The sequence below is a fragment of the Benincasa hispida genome, chromosome 5 (genome assembly GCF_009727055.1).
Source record: "Benincasa hispida cultivar B227 chromosome 5, ASM972705v1, whole genome shotgun sequence".
NCBI lineage: Eukaryota > Viridiplantae > Streptophyta > Magnoliopsida > Cucurbitales > Cucurbitaceae > Benincasa > Benincasa hispida.
In genome coordinates, this window is record NC_052353.1 from 57073563 (window position 1) to 57094562 (window position 21000).

The window sequence follows — 21000 nt, forward strand, 5'->3', positions numbered from 1 at the left end:
TCTCTTCTTTAATTTTCAACAGGTCGAGGGTTGAACTCTCGTCCTCTTCTCAAGTCGAGGGTCAAACTCTCGATCTTTATTTAATTTTTGATAGGTCGAGGGTTGAACCCTCGACAAAATATTTTAAACTAAATCCCCACCTCGAAATCTCCAAAACAACCATAGATTTCTAAATAGTTTCAAAACCACTATATTCCCTAAATAGTTTTCCTAATCACAATATTTAAAAAAAAAAAAAAAAAAAAAAAAAACTTCCTATTTAGTACCTACATTTTTATAGTTAGAATTAGAATGATTTATCTTTAAATTTTATCATCTAATAACTTAAATCCTGTTAAGTAATCATTTCGATTTTTATTTTTAGCTTTTAAATTTATTTTCTCTCAATTTCTTATCTTAATTTGAATATTTATCAAGTACGATAGTTAAGGTGTGGTAATCATTTTGTTTTTAATTTTTGTTTTTGAAAATTAAACCTATGAACATTACTTTTACATCTAAATTTTTTTCTTTTTTTATCTTATTACATCAATGGTTTAAAAAATCAAGTCAAATTTTGAAAGTTAACAAAAGTAGATTTCAAAAAGTTGTTTTTGGAAATTTAATTTGGCTAAGAATTCAACCATCGTGTTTAACAAATATGCAAATCATTGTAAGAAATGTGGATGAATTTGGTTTTTTTTTTTTTTTTTTAAATGGTTATCAAACGGGGCATAAAATTTTAACCAAATTCATAAAACAAAAATAAGTTTTCAATTTTTTTTTTCAATTTTTAAAAATATCATTAATAAATAGATAAAGAAACAATAAATCTAGAGATGAAAATTGTGTTTATAAGCTTAATTTTAAAAAAGTAAAATTAAATAGTTACCAAACAGAGTATTATTTTTTATAATAGTCAAGTTTGTTTATAAAATGACTTCTTAAATTGGAAGTTTATGTCCCGTTTAGTAATGATTTTGTGTTTTTATTTTTTGATTTCAAACTTTATGTTTGTTCACCCTCAAATTTTCAATTATGATTTTTTCACATTTTTTAAAAATATGCTTAAACTCCTAGCTGAATTATATAAAACAAAAACAAGTTTTTGGAACCTATATTTTATAGGCCTCATTTGGTAACCATTTTGTTTTTTGGTTTTTGTTTTTTAAAATTAAGCATATGGACACTACTTCCACTTTCAAATATCTCCATTTGTTATCTACTTTTTACCAATGGTTTAAAAAACCATTCTAAAATTTGAAAACTAAAAAAATTAGCTTTCAATTTTTTATTTTTTTTTTTGAAATCTGGTTACAAATTCAATTATAGTACTCAAGAAATATGCAAATCATTATAAGAAATGTGGATGAGATAGGTTAACTTTAGAAAACAAAAACAAAAAAATCAAATGGTTACCAAATGAGACCTTAGTTATTAAAATCTTAATAGAAAATGAATAACAAAATGTAGAAACTTATATGGATAGATGTAACATTTATAAGCTTAATTCTAAAAAAACAAAAATCAAATATTTATCGAACACACCTAAAAATTAAAGGAGACTAAATAGACACCAACGTGTTATTAGACTTCTAATTTAACATATTTTTTACTTTATACTTCTTTTTAAGTTAGTTAATGATGAGTTTAAGTACGAAAAGTTAAACCATGTTAAATTACATGAATGAAAATATTATAATTATCCATGTCTAGAAAAATACGTGAATCATGATCAATTAGTATCTAATAATTAGCTAGTGCATTATATAGTGATCATCTTGTAATTAATAAAATTATTGAGTGGTTTTCCTTAATATATATATATATATATATAACTTTGTTTTAATTGTTCGTTAGTTATTTGATTCTTTTTTAATTAAGAATATAAACATTTTTTCCATCTATGATTTTTTATCTTGTTAAAAAGATTCTTCATAATACATTGGATAATATTAGGGTTGATAATATAAAATATGTTCATTTAATCGTTTTAAAATATATCATAATAGAAATATAAAAATCTAGATAGAAATTCATATATAAAATAGTGTAGTTAGTGACTTAAGACGATGTGTTGATATCATATAGTTTCTAATATAACTACAGCTCTTAAATGTTTATAAAAATTTAAGAATAATGTTACAAATTTTTTAAAAAGGGCAGTTGTAAATATAACAATTAGACTCAAAGTATTTATAAATATAATACGATGTAAAAGAATTTGCAAAGGTAGAAAAATATTTAGATTTTACTTTCGAAGAACATCAGTGATAGCCCATATCACTGAAAGAGTCTATAATTGATCGATTTTGCTATTTTTGTAATTCTTTTAAATTTTTGTTACATTTAATTATCATTTCTAAAAGTGCACTTCATACAATTATCCTTTAAAAATATGAATTTTTTAAAAAAACAAATGACAAAATTTTAGAATATTTTGTCAAAAACAAGCCTAGATCGACTAGCATAAAATTTATATTATAACTTCAAGATTAAAGTTTGATTCTTTTGTTTAAAAAAAATAAAAATAAAAAAAAAGTGTGAAAATAACATTATATAATTTAACCTTTATTTAAAAACCTTTTTCCCTTTGAAATGGAATATAACAACAGAGAGAGACTGGAGAGAGGCGCGGCGGAGAGTTTCCCAGTGCCACGTGATTGTGGGGACCACCACCGCACACTTTACACGTAGGACCTCGAGGGCAGATGTAACATGACTAGTAGTTAGTACAACCATGTTCCAGTTCCCCACGTGGGGCTACTTTCGCCTTTTAAGCACTCCCGGCGGCATTATATTCCACGCGCTACCACGCGCCGCCCTCAAACTCCGTCCATTACTATCCCGTAGACGTGCACCCACGACCACGATAATTGTAATTTAAAATTAATTTTCTCTCTCTTTTTTCTCCATAACCATTAAAATCAAATAAATACACAAATACTCCGATTTATTATAAATAGGTATTATATACTCATATTTAGTCTTTAATACTAAATATCATTTTTCCATTACCACATATGTCATGGATGCATCATTCAACTACTCATGCACAGTATTCAAACTATATCACATCCAACTTGTCACTTTGCCAATAAATAGTGATATTTTGTAGATTTTGAAATGACACACATTGATGAAAAATCTACTCCAAAATTCCACTCAATTTTTTATATTATCTGATTTTTCATAATTTTAGTCATTTTATTTTATTTTATTACTTATTTATTAATTATATTTTTCATATTCGTGTTCCTATTGTGTTCCGTTGTGCTCCTCGATTTCACAACACGTTATTAGCACGAGCTCCTATTGCTTCCCTCGCTGAAGGTAGTTCCTAAACGTATGTCATTTTTTTCTCTTTTTTATAATTAATAAATTTAAAATTTAGAATTTTTCATATTTAACACATTAAATTTCTAACATGAATACAATATTTTGTGAAAGTGTTACCACGACAAACCTTACGAAATTGGAATTTGCATCCCTTGATATTAATGACAATAATTATTTGTCATGGGTGTTCGATGCCGAAATCTACCTGCATGCTATGAACTTGGGAGAAACAATTAAAGAATGAAATACAACATTTGGTCAGACAAAGTAAAAACTATGATTTTCCTTCGTCATCATCTCCACGAGGGATTGAAAATAAAGTATCTTACAATAAAAGATCATTGTATCTTGTGGAAAAAATTGAAAAAATGTATGATCATAAAAAATAGTTATTCCTCCTAAAACTCGTTACGAGTGGGTGCATTTAAGGCTAAAAGATTTTTAAATCGATAAGTGATTACTGATGTTGATATGTTAGATAAGACATTTTATACATTCCATGTCTCAAATATGCTCCTACAACAACAATATTGATATAAAGGTTTTAACAATATTCTGAACTAATTTTATGTCTTATCGTGGCCGAACAAAATAATGACTAATGAGTTATCGATGAAAAACCACGAATCTCAACCAACTGGAACGACATCATTCCCTGAAGTGAATGATATGAATGTTAATAATCGTGGTCGAGGTTGTGGTCGTGGTTGAGGTCGTGATCATGGAAGAGGAATAAATAGTTATTAGTTTTCGTGGTAGTCATTCTAATCATTCAATTTTCAAAATAACCATGCAAAATGATGATCACAAAGGAAAAGTCTCACGAGATAAAAGTTCAAAGAGTGTTGAAAATAAATACTTCCGATGCGGAATGATTGGGCATTGGTATATACCTGTCATATGTCAAAACACTTAGTTGATCTCTATCGAGCTTCCCTGAAAGAAAAAAAGGGGAAATGTGGAAGCAAAATCTGCATACCAAGATAATGATATATTTGATCCATATCATATGACATATTTGGATGTGACGGACTTCTTTGAATCTCCTAAATAGAAGATTGACACAGTTGATGGAATATCGAGCGTTTCTTTTGACTTTGAGAATATCTAAACTTAATGTTGTTGTTTTCTTTTATCTATTTTCACTTTTTTTTTTATTAAATGTTAACTTTTGTAACTCTTAAGTGTTGTTTTTCTTATTGTAATCATTTTTTCAGTCAAGAAACCTACATCATATTCATATGTTGAGTGACTAAAAGATGAACAAAGAAGATCTATGTCTAGTAGACAGTGTAACTACACATACAATACTTACAAATAAAAAGAAAGCTTTTCCAAATTGACAATGCTGAAAACAAAAGTAAATAGAATATCAGGTTCTGCAAACTTGATTGAAGGTTTTGGAAAATAAAATATTATTTTGCCTAGAGGGACAAAATTTACAATAAATAATGCATTGTTTTATAGTTAATCAAAGAGAAATCTTTTAAGTTTTAAAGATATATGTTGTAATGATTATCATATTGAGACTGATAGTAAGAATAATGTGTAGTATCTATATGGAAAAGTTTTTTGCTTTATCTTCTAGAGTGTATTATACTCATACAGATAATTGAAACATATGCAATAATGTACCTAAAGTTCATGAATCCAGATATATTTGTTATTTGGCATGATAGATTGGGTTATCTAGGGTCTATAATGATGAGAATAATTATTGAAAATTCAAATGAACACTCATTGAGCTAGGAGATTCTTCAATCTAACGAATTATCGTGTGGTGCTGGCTCTTAGGGCGAATTAATTATTAGACCATCACCATCTAAAATGGGAACTGAATCACCTGCATTTTTAGAACGAATTCATGGTGATATATGTAGACCTATTAACCCACCAAGTGGACCATTTAGATATTTTATGATATTAATAGATGCATCATGGTCATACATATAATTGTTATCAAGTCGAAATCTTGTATTTGTAAGATTATTTGTTCAAACGATTAAGTTAAAAACACAATCTTCTAATTATACGATTAAAACCCTTCATCTTGATAATACCGATGAATTTACATCCCAAGCTTTTGATAATTATTGCATGTCAATTGGGATAAATATTTAACATTTTGTAGCTCATGTTCATACACAAAATGATTTAACATAATCATTTATAAAAGTTTGCAATTAATTGCAATACTATTACTTATAAGAGCTAAGGCTCCACATCTATATGAGGACATTTTATTTTGCATGCAACGTCACTTATATGCATTAAGCCAGTAGCTTATCACAAATACTCGTAATTACAATTAGTTTATCGCCACAAGCCAAATATTTCCCATATGAGAATTTTTGGATGTGCAGTATATGTTCCAATTGCTCCACCACAATGTACTAAGATGGATCATCAAATAAGGTTAGGAATATGTGTTGGATTCCTCATCAATTATTAAATATCTTAAACCCTTGACGGGTGACGTATTTACTGCTAGATTTGCTTATGCCATTTTAACGAGACAAATTTTCCAACATCAAGAGGAGGAATTAAGAATTTGAAAAAATAAATTACATGGAATGCATCGTTATTGTCTCACTTAGATCTCCATACAGATTTATTGTGAACTTGAAGTTCAAAAAATAATTCATTTGCAAAATATATCAAATCAATTACCATATGCATTTATAGATATAAATAAAATAACTAAGTCACATATACCAGCTACAAATGTTCCATTGAAAATTGATATCCCAACACAATAAGTTGTCACTAATGAGTCTGAACATGCCATAAGCGTGGTAGACCAGTGGGTTCTAGAGATAAAAATCCTCAACAAAGAAAAATAATTAATAGTCAAGAAGACTTAGTTGAAGATGTAAAGACCCATAAAAAAAATCATGACATGACTAATGAGGAATATGAAATACATAAAGATAATAATGAGATTTCAATAAACTATGTCATGATAGGAAAAAAAATGAAACTGAACTCATGTAGTTATTGACAACATTTTTGCGTATAATGTTGCTCTTGATATTATATATGAAAATGAGAATTTTGAACCAAAATCTGTTAAAAAAATGTCTAACATAGAAAAGATTAGCTTCAATGGAAAGAATCAATCGAGGCAAGATTAAACTCACTTTTAAAACGTCAGATTTTTAGACCAGTGGTCCGAACACCAGAAGGTGTCAAATCTGTAGGATACAAATGAGTATTAGTGAGAAAAATAAATGAAAATAACAAGGTCATAAGACTAGAAATACCTCATATTGATTATGAGGAGATGTAATCTCTGGTGGTGGATGCAGTTACACTGAGATATTTAATTGGTCTGACTATGTATGAAAGTCTAGATATGCATCTTATGGATATAATCACAAGTCTAGATATGCATCTTATGGATATAATCACAACATATTTATATAGATTTCTTGATAATGATATTTATATGAAAATCCCAGAAGAATTTAAGGTACTTGAAACATATAAATCAAAATTTCAAAAAACGTATTCAATCAAATTACAGATATCACTATATGGATTAAAACAATCAAGACGAATATAGTACAATCACCTGAGTGAATGTTTGTTAAAAGAAGGACATCAAAACGATTCAATATGTCCACATGTATTTTAAATAAATCACAATCAGGATTTGCTATTATAATTATATATGTTAACGACTTAAATATAATTGGGACTCTTGAAGAGTTTTTAAAGACAATATAATATCTTAAGAAATAATTTGAGATGAAAGATCTCGGAAAGACAAAATTTTGCCTTGGCTTATGAATTGATCATTTAGCAGGTGAGATATTTATTCATCAGTCAACTTATACAGAAATTTTTTTGAAAATATTTTATATGAACAAAACACATCAATTGAACATTCCAATGAAAGTTCGTTCACTAGATCTGATGAAATATATATTTTGATCTCGAGATGATAATAAAGAATTTTCTTAGTCCTGAAGTACCACATCTTAGTACAATTTGTGCACTTATATATCTTGCTAATAATACAAGACCATATACTATATTTTCAAATTTTTTTTTAGCTATATATAGTTATTCTCTAACAAAAAGATATTATAAACGGAATTAAACATATACTCCGTTATCTCTGAGGAACAATTGATATGAGCTTGTTTTATTCAAATAAATCAAATTTTGATGTAGTTAATTATGCAAGTTTTGGATATTTATCTCACCCACGCAAAGCTAGATCTCAAATAGGTTATTTATTCACATGTAGATGAATTGCTATATCATGGCGATCGGTGAAACAGATCATAGCGATCACTTCCTCAAATCATGCTGAAATCCTTACAATTCATGAAACTAGTCGAGAATGTGTATGGTTAAGATCAATGACTCAACACAATTCATGAAACATGTAGCTCGTCTTCTAATAAAAATCTTTGAACGATATTATACGAAGACAACACAACATTTATAGCCCAAATCAAAGGAGGATATATTAAAGAAGATAGAACAAAACATATTTCACCAAAACTTTTCTACACTCGCGATCTCAAAGAAAAATGGGTGACATCACCGTACAACAAATTTGTTCGAAAGATAACCTGACCAACTTATTTACAAAGGCATTACCTACTGCAACCTTTGAGAAATTAGTGCACAATATCGGAATTCTACGATTTAGACATCTCAAGTGATGTTTCCATGAGGGGGAGCGAATATATTATATTCTTTTAGGATTATTAGATTATATGAAATATGTACTGTTTTTTCTTCACCAGAATTTTTTCCATTGAACTTTTTCCTAGTAAGATTTTAACGAGACATATTTTATATATTTATAATGGACATCTAAGGATGAGTATTATAAATATTATAAATAGGTGTTAGATGCACATGCTTGGTATCCAATACGAAATGCCATTTTTCTATTCCACATATGTTGCCCATGTATCATTCAACCACTCATGCATAGTGTCCAAAGCATACAAATCCTACTTGTCACTTTGCCTATAAATAATGACATTTGGTGGATCTTGAAATAATGTACATCGGTGAGAAATCCAGTTCAGAATTCTACTCAATTTTTCATACTATCAAATTTTCATATTTTTAGTTATTTTATTTTATAATTTATTTATTTATTCATTATTATATTTATATATTATTATATTATATTTTCTCCATATTCGTGTTTCCGTTGTGCTTCTCAATTTCACAACATGATTCAATTGCTTGTCAGCCAAAAAGTTTGCTACATTACACTTGTTCAACCTCAACTACTGAATTTTAGAGCATTAGATTTGATATTATTTAATTTTATCCCAGTCTTGAGATGTAATTGTGTACATTGATGTTAAATTATTGTTTATGGAAACAATCTTATTAAAGCTCCTGAGTTCCATAAACGACTTAGTTTATTGTTTATTGTTTTTGTTTTTGTTTTTTTTGGGTTTGTTTTAGGAACGAGTTGGTTTTTAGGTTGTACGACATTGTTTTAATTTCATGTCTATCGTTTGATTTAATTTTACTTGAGCACAACTTGTATGCGAACTATACTCTCGATCAATAGTTTAAAATTTCAAATCTTTCACCTTCGTATTATTCAACTAAAAATAGAAGGAAAAAGAAAATCTACTTGAAACACTTTTATAAATTAGTCAACTTTGAACATGAATCAACTGGTTTAATTGACATAAACACGTACTATCAACTTCAACATCAATAGCTTGATTCTCTTGCCTCTCATATTATTAAAAAAATGGTCAATAGCTTATATGATTGGCCAATAAATTAGATACTCGAAACTTCATCCCTATATATTGTTGAACTCGAATAAAAAATATACATGATTAAATTTTCTATTAATAGTTTATCAAGATTATATTTTATAAAACTCAACACTTGAGATTATTTAATATTGAACACCTTTTAAATAGCTAATAACTAAATAGTTCGATTCATGTATTGTTAACATTCTTTTTAGTTAAAGATTTCGATTTTATATACTTATTGGACCATAACTCAATCGATCTAAACATATGTCATCAATAAAAAAGTCAAAAGTTTGAATCTCTCAACTACCACATTGGTGAGCTTAAAAAAATAGATATATAAAGACATGTGACTACGTATTAGGTAGACGAGCAAAAGACACGTGATGTCATGTCATATCAATCGTTTTCAAAATAATCTAGGTTAATTTAATGACAATAACAATTTTTTAATAACGTTTCAAATTATAAATAAAATAAAATCAAAATTATGAAAATAAAATCTAATGGATTTATTAATTTATTTATATTGTTAAAAAGCAAAATCCTATAACCACTCTATGGTGGGATTAGGAAGGCTCATCTGAAAAAGGACAATTAAAATTGGTAAAAATGTTTGGTTGAAGATAAATCAAGATGGGTTTGTTTTAACTAACCAAAAAACCTCTCATTTAAATTAAGACTTTATTGGGATAACCTTATTTATTTATTTATTCTTCTTTGAAAGGGATAGCTTTCAATTGTAGATGTTTTATTGTCTTTTTAAAAATTTTGGAATTTTGAAATATTGTATTATGGTAGTACTTAAACTTCAAAACCCATTTTGGCCTATTCCATTAAAAAAAAATTTACTTTGCATTTAACATGAAATTGAGGATAATTGTGTTCACTTTACATTGAACTTGATATAAATTCATGAAAAGCATGCTTGAAAATTTATTTTTTAAATATACTAAGATACATATGGAGAGGGAGAAAATAAAAGTAAAATATTTAAATGCATGGAGATTTAAATGGAAAGTAGATCTAAGAATTTAGTTATTAGATAAAAATTCACGAATTATTAGTGAATACCTAACAATTAATTAGTTAAGAAATTTGGAAATGTCACTTGTACGTCAAATGTTTGAATCTCTAATCCTTTATATTATTTAGAAAAATATAGGTTAATTAACATTTAAGTATAGTTCATAAACTTTCTTGGTTGTATGTAATAGGTTCATGAAATTTTTAATTTCGTATCTAAAAAATCATTATCATATCCAGGTTAGCCTTCGATTTTATGTCTAATTGGTTCGTGAACTTTAAAAGGTCTTGAATTAGTAAAAGACCAAGTCTAAAATATTTTGAAGGTTTAGACACAAAATAACAAAAAATTTAGAGATTTACCATATACTTTTTAAATCGAATGACGACCTACTTGTAACAAACCTAGACGTTAGAAGACTAAACTTGCACGTTAACAAGATATATAATATAGCAATTATTTACTAAAAAATTAATTAAAAAGTGTTAAATATACATAAGTTATATATAAAAAAACTATATATATATATATATATATATATAAAGGGCCAACTTTTTCTATCCTTTTCACTTACCTCCATTGGCCATGCTTTCTCAAAATATTTTGACATGAGCTCTTTTCAATTGATGATAAATTATTTAGTTCTTTTCATTTTTCTAATTCTACAAATAATTAAGAATCATATATGGATGTTGGGTTAGTTTTAATCAGATGTTAGGAACAATAATAGAATAGGAAAATATATAACTATTATAGGAATTATATAAATTAAAAATAAATAAATAGTTGTTTGAAAAATTAAAAAGATAAAAGTGTGAAAGAAAGAAAAAGAAAAAGAAAAAGAGGAGGAACCTTTCACAGAGCTATATAGATATATGATCGAAGTATACTTGCTAATTTTCTCATTTAAAAAAAAAAAAAGAAGAATATTTACTTACTTTGATTCCTAATAAAAATTCTAATGCTTCATGATGCAACTTTCCAAAAATTACTATGAGTCATTTTTAGTTTATAGTTTGAATTTTGTAAAGTTTATATAGTTTTATTAGTGAACCAATTCAAGTTTTAGATTCCTTCATTTTGGAATCATTAGAAACTCTAACAGAATAAAACTTATTAGAGTTAGAGAAAAAATGGTTAAATTAAGTTTGATCAATGTATGTAGTATATTTGTGTTTAATATGTTAATAAGTTTTCAATTATGTATCTAATATGTTCTAGTTTTTAAAAATATCAAATATGTAAATGAACACTCAATTTTATGTCTAATAAATCATTGATGTATTCTTTAAAAACTAACTAATTAGTTGAACATAAATTTAATTTTGTGTCTATAAATTGATAAACACTCAATTTTGTGCCTAGTAAATTTGTGAATGTGAAAAAAAAAAAAAAATCTAATAAGTCAATCATTTATTTGACATAAAATTGAAAAGGTTGTTCATAGACTTGTTGGGATTGGATACCTCTTATATCAAAATTTATGGTTTTTTTTAAAGGAACCAATTTACAACTTAAAATTTAAAGCCTAAATTTGTAATTTAATCGAAAAAGATGGTTTCAAACCATTGATTTTTCTATCTATATTTTTTTTCTACAGTTTGTGGAGTTAGGAAATCAAATCTCTAATTTCAAAGTTAATAATACGAGTACTATCCTAATTGAACTATGCTCGTCTTCACATATTTTACTATCTCATTCAAACCCTTTAAATGAAGTGTGGGGGGAATGTATGGAACAATCTCGTTATTCCACTCCATGAAAATATGTATGAGAAAACTGATTCTAATATGTAAGGGTCATGGATTTTTTTTCCTCTCTTTTCAAGGTCATGAACTAACCAATAATAGATTTTAAAACACAACATATCAAACCAATATTTTTTTTACAATTATTAAACCAACATTTCAAATACGTAAAAGAACAAATTCTAAAAGTTTATTTATTGTTTATGACACAAATTTTTGTGGTCGTTAACATATTTATATATTAGTTGAATTATGCTTGCTTTAGATAGTCCCATATAATTTTGAAATTTAGAATTTAATCATTATGATTAGATAAAAATCCTATAAATAGTCCATATGATCAAATCCTTGTGAATTATATAGTGTAAAAACTATTTTTTAAGATTTTTTCACACCATAGATACTAAATTTTAATAAATCATAATTACAATTTAATCTATAAGGATTGTTTGATGAGGTAGAATGTAATTAGGATTACTAGAAATCTGGGAGGCGTTGAGATGCATGAGGAATCTAGAGAAACGAAAAATGGAATCGTGAATTGTGAAAACGATGGAAAAGAGAGTTGAGTTGAAAATTGTAGAAATTTAATGAGTTTGGTATTACAAATTGGACTCAAAATACTCAATTCAAAAATAAATTTTAGATTACATTATATTACAAACTCGTTCTATTACAGTCTTCCAAACAACCTATTGGAGGACTAGAGATTGTGGTTGCCCATGTTAGGAGAGTTGGACCGTTTTAGGGATGTTCAAAAAACCTGTTAACCCAACCAACTCGGATTACCCAACGCAAACCGCATTAAAAAAATATTAATGCGTTTGGGTTGGGTTAAAAATGTTAAAAAATATTAAATTCAGGTTGGATCTCGGGTTACCCAATTTCAGGGTCGAGTCAACCCGATCTATTATTATTATTGGGTTTAATTGAGTTGGGTTGATCCTCCAAAAAAGAGTTTATTATTAGCCAACTCAAATTTTTGGGTTGGTCCACAAGAATCTTCCAAACCAGCCCACCTTCTTGGCAGTTTTACTTGAAAAGGAAGCAATGAGCTGTAGTGGAGGCAGTTTTTTCACGTGGGAAGGTGGGGCCCATTTGGGAAATGGCCACGTCAAATTTTGGCCATTGATGGAGCCTCGGCCTCTCTCCTCTTTTTTGGGCTCTGAAGAGGAGGAGCTGTCCTTTTCCCCTATGGGCCCAAACTTCATGGGCCATCCCCCACCCAAAAACCAACCAAATATATTTACACCATCATACGCCATTCCAATCCACCTACGACTACGAGTTAATATTTGTGCTAATTAGCAGTGACCTGATATAATTATTCTGAGTTATAAGTTTTCTCAATTTAAATATTTCTTACTAAAAATTTGTTAAAGATATTCTAAATCTTATTGGAGCTTAATTCTTCTCGAACTTAAGAGAAGTCTTGGGAGAGAGAATTGTGAATTTCATTCCTTGTTTGGTCCAAGAAGTTTGTGACACTACTATAAAACATCAATTTTGTACCTTATTAACTCCTTACATTATGGTCCCCGAAAATTCACAATTTTCCATATTGCATAATTTTATAGAGTTCACAACTCAAATTCTTGCCTCTGACGTCCTCATAAGTCTTTGGTTTTCAGATTTTTAGAAGAATTGCAATATTTAGAACTTTTAGTTGTTCAAATCTTTCATAGTTCATGGCATCAATCTTAGGTTATTCTGATCCCCTCCTCTTGGAGGTGTAAGACTATTTATAGAATTTCTCAAGCAACTTACATGGGCTTGAGCCCAAATTTCCATATTGGGCTTAAATTGTGTTGGGCTATGGGAACAAATAACTTGAATTGTTGGGGCAGATCCAATTTATAGTTTTGGGGCTATTCAGGCAACTAGACAAATTTATTGATTGCGGTCCATGCTTAATCACCTTTAATCCAATAAGACTATTATTGTGATTAACCATAAATGAGACGCGCGATCATTTTTAGTTTGTTATTTATTTATCTCCAAAATTTAATTTATGAGCAGAATAGTTTTGAATTGATCCTAATATAATAAAAATAGCATTTGTTGTAACGACGTGACAAAGTTTGATCGACAAAATTTGTGCAAGTCTAAATAACAATGACCTACAATTTGTATGATTTATAATATATAATATATAACACATTTTGAATAGTTGTTTTAGTTTTGAAATATACTTCCAAATACTTGTTTGAAACAAATTATAGAAGGGTAGGAAAAACATACCCAAGGATTAAAATTTCAATATTAAAATTTCAATTTTATAGATATATAGATAAGACGTTGACATCAATAAAATTTCATGTAAATAGAAAATTATAAAAAATAATTTAAATTAATAGTTCATTGTTTTTATTTTCAAATAATATTAAAATATATATCGACATATCAATATTTTCATATTTTCATAAATTTAACATCAATATCAGAGATGAATCAATATTTCTACCTCATAAAAAAGTCATCAAACATAAGAAAATAAATAACAAAATATTAGTAATATAACATAAATAATAAACTGTTCAGTTATTTGGACTAAACATTTTTAATAGAATTTCGAACTAAGTTATATCTTCATATCATCGTCAATCTTTTTTTTAGAAAAAGGAAAAATGGGGTGTTGCGAGAATCGAACTCGCGACCTCTCGCACCCGAAGCGAGAATCATACCACTAGACCAAACACCCACATGGAAACGGTTTCAAACTTAACTTATATATTGTATTAATTTACAAATTATCTAAATTTCTAAGTTTCTTCCCGTTTCAGTGAAGCCGAACGAAGAAGCAAGCAAAAATGGGGGCTTCGATAATCTCCTTTCACTCTCACTCTCTTCTTCTCCGATCAGTTCCCTCTTCTTTCTCCACCTTCTTCTCCAAACCCTCCGCCGCCGCCGCCGCTGCCGCCGTTTGCTTCAATCAATTTAAGCCCGTCAGTTCAAACTTCTTCACTCGCGAATCTTCTCACCATTCCCGGTCTTTCATTCCCTCCCCATCCCTTTCCTTCCCTCGCTCCTTTGCCTCCACCATTTCCGGCCCCTCCGAGTTCAGATTTGATGAAGACGACGATGAAATTGAAGATGAAGATGAAAGTGATTACGAAGATGAAGTCGAAATTGAACGGGAAGAGGCCGTTGAGGATGGAATGGAAACCGGTGTGGCTTCGGAGTTGTCTTCGTTGATGGTGAATAGAAATGAAGTGAAGAATATTCCGAGCTTGACGATTAAGGAGAAGAAAGAGCTGGCATCGTATGCTCATAGCTTGGGAAAGAAGCTGAAAAGTCAGTTGGTGGGAAAATCTGGCGTCACTCCTGGCTTGGCTACTTCTTTCATCGAGACACTTGAAGCCAACGAACTTCTTAAGGTTTGTTGGTTCTATCAACGTTCACTTTTCTGTTTGGTTGAATTCTGATACTATCCATTGGTCTATATGGTTTAAGAATTAGTGTTTATAAAGCCACCATTTGAAGGGAACCAGTGCTGTGGACATCATCAAGTGTCTTTGCAAAATCGTTTCCTCTGCTTCTTGTAGAACTTGAATAGCAAGAACATTCTGGACACAATTTGCTTGTATCTGTAGTTAGGAGGACAACAGTCACATTGGTTCTTGGAGAAAAGAAATTTGTCTGTTGGAAAGTAAATTTCAATTGCTATTATAGAATGGTTGATTAATTACTAGGGAATGGTAAATGTTTGTATTTAGAACTGATTTCCATCATATGGTTCATTGATCATAGATTGAATTTGTTGATACATAAGTTAAGCTTTTGTAAACTTAAAATATAAGAGAAGATAATTGTACGTTTTAAGTTTACCAAAACTTAACTTATGTTACGACCTTATTTGAAAGAGATGTGTTCTATACGTTGTACAACTGTGTTCTTGACTTCTAAAAAGCTTAATATATGTGCTTCTTGCACTTCATTTGTGTTAAGTACCTCAAATTTTTATTCAATGATGGTTAGGGGCATACAGATCCATATGAGACAGCCACATTAAGTGTTTTCTAGTAAACCTAAACACGGACATTTCTTGTTGATCGAGTCTTCGTTTTATTTATTCTCTAGGCTTATTTTGATTGATTGAAGCCCTTTTTTAGTTTTAGTTTGGCTCCCTTTGTGTATGAGTTTATTTACACCTTTTCTATTCTATATTCTTTCATTTTTTCTCTATGAAAGTGAGGGTTCTTAATGAAAAAACAGTGATATTTCTGGTTGAATGGTTTTGCTAATGACGAGATATATAGCGTCCAGAACTGGATCGTGATTCCTATCTGTAAACTTGACTATAGCTTCATTTCTTTGTTCTTTGTTCTTTTAAATGTTGAATATTAGAAAATCCTTAGAACAAACTAAAATAAAAGAAAATTGAACCACTCGATACAGATCAAAATTCTCGGAAACTGTCCAGAGGAGCTAGAGGATGCAGTGAGGAAATTGGAGGAATCGACTGGCTCTGTGGTGGTGAATCAAATTGGCAGAACTGTTATCATTTATAGGCCCAGCATCACAAAAATGAAAGCAGAGAAACAAAAACGACAAGCACGAAAAATTTACGTGAGAAAAGAGCTCGATCGAGTCAAATCCATTTTGCAGGTAAAGTAAATGCATTGGCATTCTTGATCTTTTCTTCAAAATGTTTAGTATTATATTGCAAGTTCCCTCTTAAATTTGAATACTTGTATTACTACAGAATAAAATACAAACGCCTAGGAGCTCGAACCGTGGTCGTCGTGGAAGCAGCAGGTATTGATCTGAAGTAGGATTCACATCTAGCATTTATATTTTGGAGGAACAGATTTCGAATTTTCATCTCAATGTAAGTTTTGTTCATACCATTCTTGTTCTTGTAGTTCCACTAGTTTTGATTTATTTCATTAATGTAGAGATTTTTACTCTGCTTCTACTTCATAGGTTTAGAGGTTAAACAAGATTATAGGGTGTATGAGAGAGTTAGTAGTAAGAGCAAACTAATTAACATAGAATAGGAGAGCCTCCGAAGATGAAGACATTGGACTTATTCTCATAATTCATCACTCGTAACTTAAAAATAGGTCCCATTTAATCACGATTATTGATGTTTATCAATATTTCGGAATTGTAATAAAATGTGGGTCTTACCATGAAATCTGGAATCAAATATTGTAATCTGATTGAGGGCTAAAAGGTATCAATCAAATTACCTTTAAACCCATCATATTTTTAAAAATATTTTTGAATGATTTTCAGATTTGGTCTTAAGTATCGTGTTTTGGGTTATCTCTAAATTTTATCGGTAAGACCAATCCAAAATCTTGGGATATGGTCGATATTGGTAAGATCAGTTAATTTTGGAATCGTGTTGCTGTTTTTTTTCCTTCTTTCTTTCGGGGAAAAGAAAATCAAAGAAAAACAAATGGATTTTTTTTTTTAAAAAAAGAAAAACTAATTTGTTGAATGAGAGAATATGAGCAAATTGGAGGGGAAATTTTTGTTAACAGAAAATAGAAACCTTAGCTTATTGATGTTATTTTTCCAATAATAATATCAATAAAAAATAAAAAAATTCAAAATTTTGGGGTGTTATCTGATCTTTAATGGTATCTATATATAAAAAAAATATAGAATTTTAAGATGTTATTTGCTGATATTGTTTTTTTTTGTTTTTTTTTTTAATCTAAAATTTTAGGATGTTATTTGCTTGATAAAAAGATTTAAAAAATTCGGGGATCTTATTTGATACCTTAAAAAAAATCTAAAATTATGGAAGGTTGTTTGTTCGATAATGATATCGATAAATAAAGGTATCAATACAAAAAAAATTCAAAAGGAAAAAAAATCCATTAAGTTTACACCAATAGTAATGGTTAAGTAAATAATATCAATAGTAATTAAATTACGTTTACAAAATAGTTTAGTAAATGTGTTCAAAAGCATTCTAATTATCTTTACAATTGAGGTCCATTATAATTGATTCATTAATGAAAATCTATTATGTTCACCATTTTTCATTCCAATGAGGTAAACACAAAGCCTTAGTTCTATGAATTCATCTTTCATATGAAAAATATTACATAACGAAATATTTTATTTGGGAAAATTATCACAAATACTTGGGATTGATCATTATAGGAGGAAGAAAAAAAATAAATCAATTTTTACTCTTGAAGTTAGCAAGTTTTTTACTTTTTCCATAAACTATAATATTGAATATAAAGGTCTCGTAATATCATTATTTAGTTTTAAAAATTAAGTTTCTAAATTCTACTTTCACTTCTGAATTATTAAGTTTCTAAATTCTACTTTCACTTCTCAATTACTATGTTATGTTGTTCATCTTCTATTTTAATAACTAAAAAAGAAGTATTTTTTAAGAACTATTTTAGTTTTTAGATTTTGACTAAGAATCCAAAGGTTTACGGAAGAAAAGTGAAAATCCGGAGAAAGCAATGGAAAGAAAAAAAAGAATAAATTTAAAAAATAGAATACTACTAAGCTTCAACATTTGTTTAACCTTTTGCCTCATAGATATAATTGGGATGTTAATGATGAAATATTATTTGGTGATTCCGGCATTAAATGGTTGACATTTTTTTACGGTTGGATTATGAGAAAGTACTTCGAATTTATATCAAGTATTGGGAGCATTTTTCGAACCCACATCCGAATGTTACTATGAAACAACCATATTTATATTGTGGTACTTTAATTTAGTAATTTATGCTTAATCTAGGTCTTATTTGGTAATTATTTAGGTTCCGTTTGGTAACTATTTCGTTATGTTTTGGATTTTTGAACAATAAGTCTATTTCCTCCCAATTTCTTACTAAGATTTGCATCTTTCACAAGTATAATGGTTGAATTCTTAGTCGAATTTCAAAAACAAAAACAAAATTTTAAAAGCTACTTCTTTTAGCTTCCAAAATAAACTATTGATAAAAAAATAGATAACAAAAAAGAAAATTTAGATGTTAAAGTAGTGTCTATAGGTTTAATTTAAAAAAAAAAATGGCAACAAATGGGATCTAATAGTTTTTTGTTTTTGGTTTTTGAAAATCAAGTCTATTTTCTCCCTATTTCTTATAATGATTTGTATTTTTTTTAAAAGTATAATGATTGAATTCTTAGTCAAATTTCAAAAATAAAAACAAGTTTTTAAAAGTTACTATTTTTAGTTTTCAAAATTTGGCTTGATTTTTTAAACTACGGGTAAAAAGTAGATAATAGAGAAAGAAATTGGATGTAGAAGTAATGTCTATAGGCTTAATTTTCAAAAACAAAAATTCAAAAATTAAGGCATCGTTTGGCAACAATTTAGTTTTTGGTTTTTTTTGTTCTTGAAAATTAAGTTTATAGACACTATTTTCACTTCCAAATTTCTTTATTTGTTATTTACTTTTTACTAATGGTTTAAAAAACCAACCCAAAATTTGAAAACTAAAAGAAATAGTTTTTAAAAACTTAGTTTTGTTTATGAAATTTAGCTAAGAATTCAATTATTGTATTTAAGAAAGATGCAAATCGTTGTAAGAAATGAGGAGAAAATAAACTTAATTTTCAAAAATAAAAAATAAAAACTAAGGTCTCGTTTAGTAATCATTTCGTCTCTTGTTTTCTGTTTTTGAAAATCAAGCCTATTTTCTCTCAATTTCTTATAACGATTTGCATCTTTCTTAAGTATAATGGTCAAATTCTTAGCTAAGTTTCAAAAACAAAAATAAGTTTTTAAAAGCTATTTTTTTAGCTTTCAAAATTTAGTTTGGTTTTTTAAACCATTGATAAAAAGTAAATAATAAATGAACAAATTTGGAGATGGATGTATTATCTATAAGCTTAATTTTTCAAAACAAAAGTTCAAAAATCAAATGATTACTAAATAAAATCTAAATGATTACCAAATGGAGTCGTAGTAATTTCTTCTTGGTAAGAGGGATTAATAGAGATATATAATCTATTAGGATTATGAACATTTATTATAGTATTCAAATATAACTGAAAACATGCATAATATCGCCACAATATTAGAAAAGTACAAATTTCTCACCTTTTTTTTTTTTTTAAGTAATTGAGTATTTAAAAGTAAAAACATCATACCTTGGGTTAAGGTATACGTGTAGGAGTAGTTTAGTATATATTTGGTATTGCTTTTAAAGAAACGTATAATATACAATTGCAAGTTTAGACCTTTTATGTTGGTATGTAATATTTATAAGATAACCTACATCCCGAATAATAAAGATTCCATAAGATAACAAACAAAATTGTTGTCATCGCAATTGTCTTTTTTAATCGAAATATACATGGGAGCGTTTGCTACAAGGATTATCATAGGACTATAATCACCTCTTGTTACAGTAAGTATACAGTGAACACTATTTCAAAACTCTCACTTGGTACAATATTTACTATTTACTATAGTTTTTACTATTTTATATTCATATATTTTTTTTTATTCTTTGCCACAGTGTTTACTATTTCATTTTTAAACTAAAATAGTTTACAGGTCAAACACATATTATTATAATCCAAACTAAAATAATCTACATCTAGAAACGAACTATTACAACCCAACAACTATAATAATTTAGTACTAGAATAACCAACCATTTGCCTGAAATGTCCCCTATATATATATATATATATTTGACAATTAATAGATTATAACATTAAGGCTCCGTATAACTATTTGGTTTTTCATTTTTGAAAACTAAGTTTATAATCACTATTTTATGATTTTCTAAATCATTATTCTATGATTTTCTTTGTCAGAGTTTTAAAAACTAAACCAAAACTTGAAAACTAAAAGAAAAAAAGTTTTCAAAATCTTGTTTATGTTTTTAGGATTTGGCCTAAGAATTCACATGAAAAACATTCTGCGGATTTGGTGTGAATACAAACACAAATTTCAAAAATAAAAAATAAACAAAATTAAATGGTTATCAAACACAACTTGAACAAATTGAGATGGTTTTTTGAGGGAATATTAACTATTTTAATATTTGGTAAAATTATAAGTTAATATAGAGAAAACTACTTTTTCTTTTATATTTAAAATTTAGTTAATCGTAGCTTCATTTCGAAGTAAGATGACTTTTCTATCCAACTTTTAAAAATTTTAATTTTGTAGGTTTAAAATCTATAGACACTAATTTACTTTTAT

The 21000-nt window shown here is 28.1% G+C and overlaps 1 protein-coding gene and 1 non-coding gene across 2 annotated transcripts; one reads left to right on the forward strand and one right to left on the reverse strand.

Moving 5' to 3' along the window:
- Window positions 1-14478: 14478 nt before the first annotated feature.
- TRNAP-CGG lies at window positions 14479-14550 on the reverse strand. The gene has a single exon. It is a non-coding gene; the product is annotated as a tRNA-Pro (tRNA).
- Window positions 14551-14623: 73 nt separating this feature from the next.
- Window positions 14624-16912, forward strand: LOC120078082. The gene is made up of 3 exons (XM_039032290.1): window positions 14624-15226; window positions 16248-16457; window positions 16555-16912. The coding sequence occupies exons 1-3, from the start codon at window positions 14660-14662 to the stop codon at window positions 16612-16614; spliced, it is 837 nt and encodes a 278-aa protein (XP_038888218.1). The 5' UTR covers window positions 14624-14659; the 3' UTR covers window positions 16615-16912.
- The last annotated feature ends 4088 nt before the right edge of the window (window positions 16913-21000 follow it).

Bases quoted from the DNA above. Each gene is read 5' to 3' on its own strand.
- LOC120078082 (XM_039032290.1), top strand. From the start codon at position 14,660: ATGGGGGCTTCGATAATCTCCTTTCACTCTCACTCTCTTCTTCTCCGA. The intron at 15,227-16,247 runs GTTTGTTGGTTC...CACTCGATACAG, and splicing joins AAGCCAACGAACTTCTTAAG to ATCAAAATTCTCGGAAACTG. The intron at 16,458-16,554 runs GTAAAGTAAATG...GTATTACTACAG, and splicing joins GAGTCAAATCCATTTTGCAG to AATAAAATACAAACGCCTAG.